Below are 4,526 nucleotides of genomic sequence, written 5' to 3' on the forward strand. Positions count from 1 at the left end.
TATGTATATATATATATATATAGACATAACTGTATGCTAAAGAAAGTTATAATAATTTTAAAACTAAATAAAGAAATACTGTGCGCGTGTATGTATTTATATACATATCTCATGTATGTATATACGAGTGTATTACATATTTGAATATATATATGTTTATTACTTTGTTACTTTATATACTCTATCTTTTATAGAAGAAAAGCTTGGTCTCAATAATTTAAGTTACAAGAAACTTCACTGTATTTTACATAAGAGATGATTAGGATATATTGTTAAAGATATTAAAATTATAAATCTGGTTTTTTATACAATTCTCAAGAATTTTATAAATACACACATACACAGAGCCAGTTTAGACACATTAGTAACAAAAAAAATCACATTAAAAGTAATACATTTTTTTTTATAGAGTAGTGAACAGACTGATGGACATCAGGATTCAGAATGTGATATTTATGAAGATTCAGAAAGTAACTCTGATACTGAGTCACAAGAAGGTAGGGAATTACGAGAAAGTGGAGATGGTCAGGAAGAAGAGAAACCACAAAAGAAGTTGGCTGATGATGAGGATAGACGTAATCCACAATATATTCCAAAACGGGGAACATTTTATGAACATGATGATCGAACAACTGATGAAGTAACTGATGCCAACACAGAAGTGCAAACAAATGTGAAAAAAACTAAAGAAAAGAAAGTATGGAAGGACAAGGAAGACAAATGGGATCATGATCGATACAATGATGAAGAACAAGCCCCCAAAAAACCTGAAGAACTAATAGCAACATATGGTTATGATATTAGAAATGAAGAAGGACCTCCTAGAGCTAGGAGGAGAAGAAGATACGGGTAGAGAACCACTAATTTTATCTTTCTTTCGATTCTTTCTCAATTCTGTTGGAAATTATAATATATTTTTGTATATATGTTATTATTATGTATTTTGTACAGTATTATGTATTTTTTTAGTCGTGGACCCAACAAATACACAAGAAATTGGGAAGATGAAGATGCTTATGGAAAGACTACTTCTAGTAGAGGAAACAGACGTTTTCACAAAAATAATGAAGAGTTTCCTGCTCTTGGTAATAATAAGGTAAAGAATAAGAAAATTATAATATGCTTTAAACACCACAATTAGTATAATTCTTACTAAATATCTTTTTGTTTTATTTTTCTTTAAAATTGGCACAGAATGCTTTAAATAAAATGGAAGAACCTGTGATTTCATCTGCTTGGTATAGCAGCAAAAGTAAAACACAAAATAAAACTCAAAATTTTCCGCCACTTCAATCTCAACAGGACAATGTAAAATCCACACTTACTGTCTCTAATACTGTCACGTATGTATCTGGGTTATATTTATAAAACATAACTTTTGAAAAAAAATTGAAAAGATTAACTTTGAGTAAAACTATTGTCACAGAAATGAAAACAAATCGCTAGATGAATCTGCTAATACTTGGAAAAAAGATAACAAACATGCTATTCAAAATCAAAATGCAAATGGAAATATCGGATCTAGCAATGATACAACTAATGCCAAATTATTGCCAAGAGAGACCAGTAAGAGAAGCAATCTTCAAGAATCTGTAAGCTTAGCGGCGAGTAGGACGCGTGGAAGAGGTTTCAAAACAAATGCTAATAACAACATGGTCACTAACAGAATAGTAGAGAATAAATCAAAAGGACGTGGTTTTGGTCTAGTCACGGTTGAGAATAGAAGAAATCCTCCTGCGCAACACAATGACGAGCATCAACTCGTTCACGATATGAAACAAGTCAATGTTAATGACAGTGGTCAATATCATCAGCCTGCAAGACATAACAGTAAGTTTTTGTGATGTATGTTAGGAAGTAGAATAAAATGAAATTCTTAAAGACATTTATTTATAAGAGAAGTTTTTTTTATTAGATTAAATTTATAGTGATTGTTTATAGTTTTCTTTAATTTCTACCTTTATATTTTAGAAAGCTACTTCCCATCTTCCAATCAACATAGATCAAATGCAGTACCGCCTAGAATGCAGCAACAACAGTCACATCAACAACAAACACATTCGCAGCAAACAATACAACCGCAGCAACAGCAGCAGCAGCAGCAACAACAACAACAACAACAACAACAACAAGATGGTTCTGGAAACAGACCTAAACGATACTCCAGTCTTCGTCAACGACCGATTTCAGAAACATCTGCACAACAAAATTATCCTTCTCAACACGCCCAACATGGATATTTTTCACCTCAAGGTAACATATTGATACATTGTGATATGTTTTCACGTATACATATAGGAGCATAATATTTAATGTCACGTATGCATACATATAGCTGGAAACTCAAGAGCCGTTCTAGAATCTCAAGGTAAGAAAGAGAAAAATACAAAATTGTATTTCTTTTTTTTATAAATACTTTTTTGATAAAATTTTTACTATCTTACTGTATGTTTTGCGCGCTTTACTAAATCAACAAAGGTTTAATTAGAGTTTCCTTCTGTATTTTTATGTTTTAATTTGCAGGCTATCCACAAGGTCATTTCGAACAATCTTCTCCTGTGAGTCCAGCTACAGCACCTATGGGAGGACAGCCCGTTATTTCTTTACCTCCTGGTGGACAGCCAGCTAGTTATGCACCACCACCATTCTTAGTACCACCGCCACAATTTATACCTCCTCAAACGGCGCCTCCTAGTATAATCAATTACGTTCCCGGGCCAAATGGCCCAACATTTCCACCGAACTTTCAAGGCTACCAAGGATATAATCCTTCAGTGCAGGTGGAAACAATAAGTTTATTTTTAAATATGATAAGAAAAGAATATTCTTACAAATAGGAAATATATTTCTTATTTTTTGATTTTCTATATATTTTTATTGTACATTTGAAATTATAGCCTCAAGGTCCACCACAAGAGCTGTTTCAACCACAAGGGTGTACTTACTATAGTCCTGCTCAGCAGCAACAACAGCAACAACAAACTGCTCCTCTGCGACGACCAAAAGCTGCAATACCTATTCTTCCACCACCTGATAATCAGCAAAGTGGCAGAGGAAGAGGTAGAAATACTCAGCAATATCAACATAATAATCAACCTGGTAGTAATATCACGCAACAGACTGAACAACAAGAAATCAAGAATAGTAACGCAATGGAAAGTGACGAAAAATCTATACCGGGACAGTTTGATAGTGCCGAACAATCGATTACACTGAATGAAGAATCGAGTCAGAAAAGTCAAGCTTCGGATAGAATAGTGAACAATGCTGACGAGAAGAGCAAAAATAACATTAATGCGGATGTTCATATAGACGTTGATGCGTTGCCTATTAAAAAAGATAACATAGACGATAGCGTTAGTGTAACTGATTTGGTGGAAGCCAATTGTAACGAAAAGAACACGATTTCACACAGTCCGACATTGGTCACTACTGAGACTGAACGTGAATTAGCTAACATTGAATCTACAATTCCTGAAAATACAATTGTCGAAGAAGCAGCAGCCTAAAAAGTATAATTAATATCATTTACGCTTTATGTAGCAATTGTTCAGTTTCTCGCGATACAATTTATTACCAAGATTTTATACACATACATACGTACGAACGTATGTATATATACATACATACCACACATACATACATACATACATACATACATATATAGTAGTGCTTTGCTATTTTTCCGCTCCTCGCTTTCGCGAGCGGAAAAATTTCGAGGGAGGTATGTGTCCCGAAAATTGCCGGCTGTTACCTCTAATTCAGATCGACCACGAGCTCGATTGCCGCATAGTCATTTCGACCAATTCACGCGAAGCCTTGGTGAAATACTTTTGGAAGTAGTGGGGATGACTTTCGGAAAAATATCGTGGCAAAAATACGGAAAATTTTCGAGGCATTACTGTATTGTATATATATATATACATAAACAAGATGTCTAAAAAATTTTGACACAGCCGAAGTATAGAGATAGATTGAGTGAAACTGAATAGAAAAGTTATTTGCCATTTTGCAAAATTCGCAATAGTTAACGAGATATACATTAATAAATGAATGTGACGTCACGCACACAGACGGCGGTTCTGGCTTGTGTGCGTGCCCCCACCGCTCGATGCTCTCGTTGCTCTCTGCTCGATCTTGCAACTCTGCTTCCCACGCGCTCATTGGTTCAAATTTATTAATGTATATCTCATTAACTATTGCGAATTTCGCAAAATGGCAAATAACTTTTCTATTCAGTTTCACTCAATCTATCTCTATACTTCGGCTGTGTCAAAATTTTTCAGACATCCTGTATATATATATATATGTATAATATGTATATATGTATTCTATATTGTGCATTTGGAGAACATTGCTTTGTAGCATATTTGCATTATATATTTACTCCAAAATGCAATCATTTAATTTACTTATTTGTTATGAAGAAAAAATATCAAGAGACAGAATATTACATATATACGTATATATATATATATATACACATATACGTTCATATACACATACACACATTATATATATATATA

The 4,526-nt window shown here is 33.6% G+C and overlaps 1 protein-coding gene across 2 annotated transcripts in view; it reads left to right on the plus strand.

The window, feature by feature from the left end:
• Window positions 1-4,001, plus strand: part of LOC109861419 (GATA zinc finger domain-containing protein 10-like) — a 4,929-nt gene extending 928 nt beyond the window's left edge. The window contains exons 2-9 of one of the 2 annotated variants that reach the window (XM_020441058.1): window positions 410-849; window positions 970-1,096; window positions 1,195-1,343; window positions 1,427-1,830; window positions 1,972-2,253; window positions 2,336-2,368; window positions 2,524-2,780; window positions 2,898-4,001. In XM_020441058.1, the coding sequence (XP_020296647.1) occupies window positions 410-849; window positions 970-1,096; window positions 1,195-1,343; window positions 1,427-1,830; window positions 1,972-2,253; window positions 2,336-2,368; window positions 2,524-2,780; window positions 2,898-3,509 (2,304 nt within the window). In that variant the 3' untranslated portion in view covers window positions 3,510-4,001. The remainder of the gene's footprint in view (window positions 1-409; window positions 850-969; window positions 1,097-1,194; window positions 1,344-1,426; window positions 1,831-1,971; window positions 2,254-2,335; window positions 2,369-2,523; window positions 2,781-2,897) is intronic. The other variant, XM_020441059.1, reaches the window with a different exon arrangement.
• The last annotated feature ends 525 nt before the right edge of the window (window positions 4,002-4,526 follow it).

This window comes from Pseudomyrmex gracilis, unplaced genomic scaffold, assembly GCF_002006095.1.
Source record: "Pseudomyrmex gracilis isolate BER0280 unplaced genomic scaffold, ASM200609v1 scaffold_748, whole genome shotgun sequence".
Taxonomy (NCBI): domain Eukaryota; kingdom Metazoa; phylum Arthropoda; class Insecta; order Hymenoptera; family Formicidae; genus Pseudomyrmex; species Pseudomyrmex gracilis.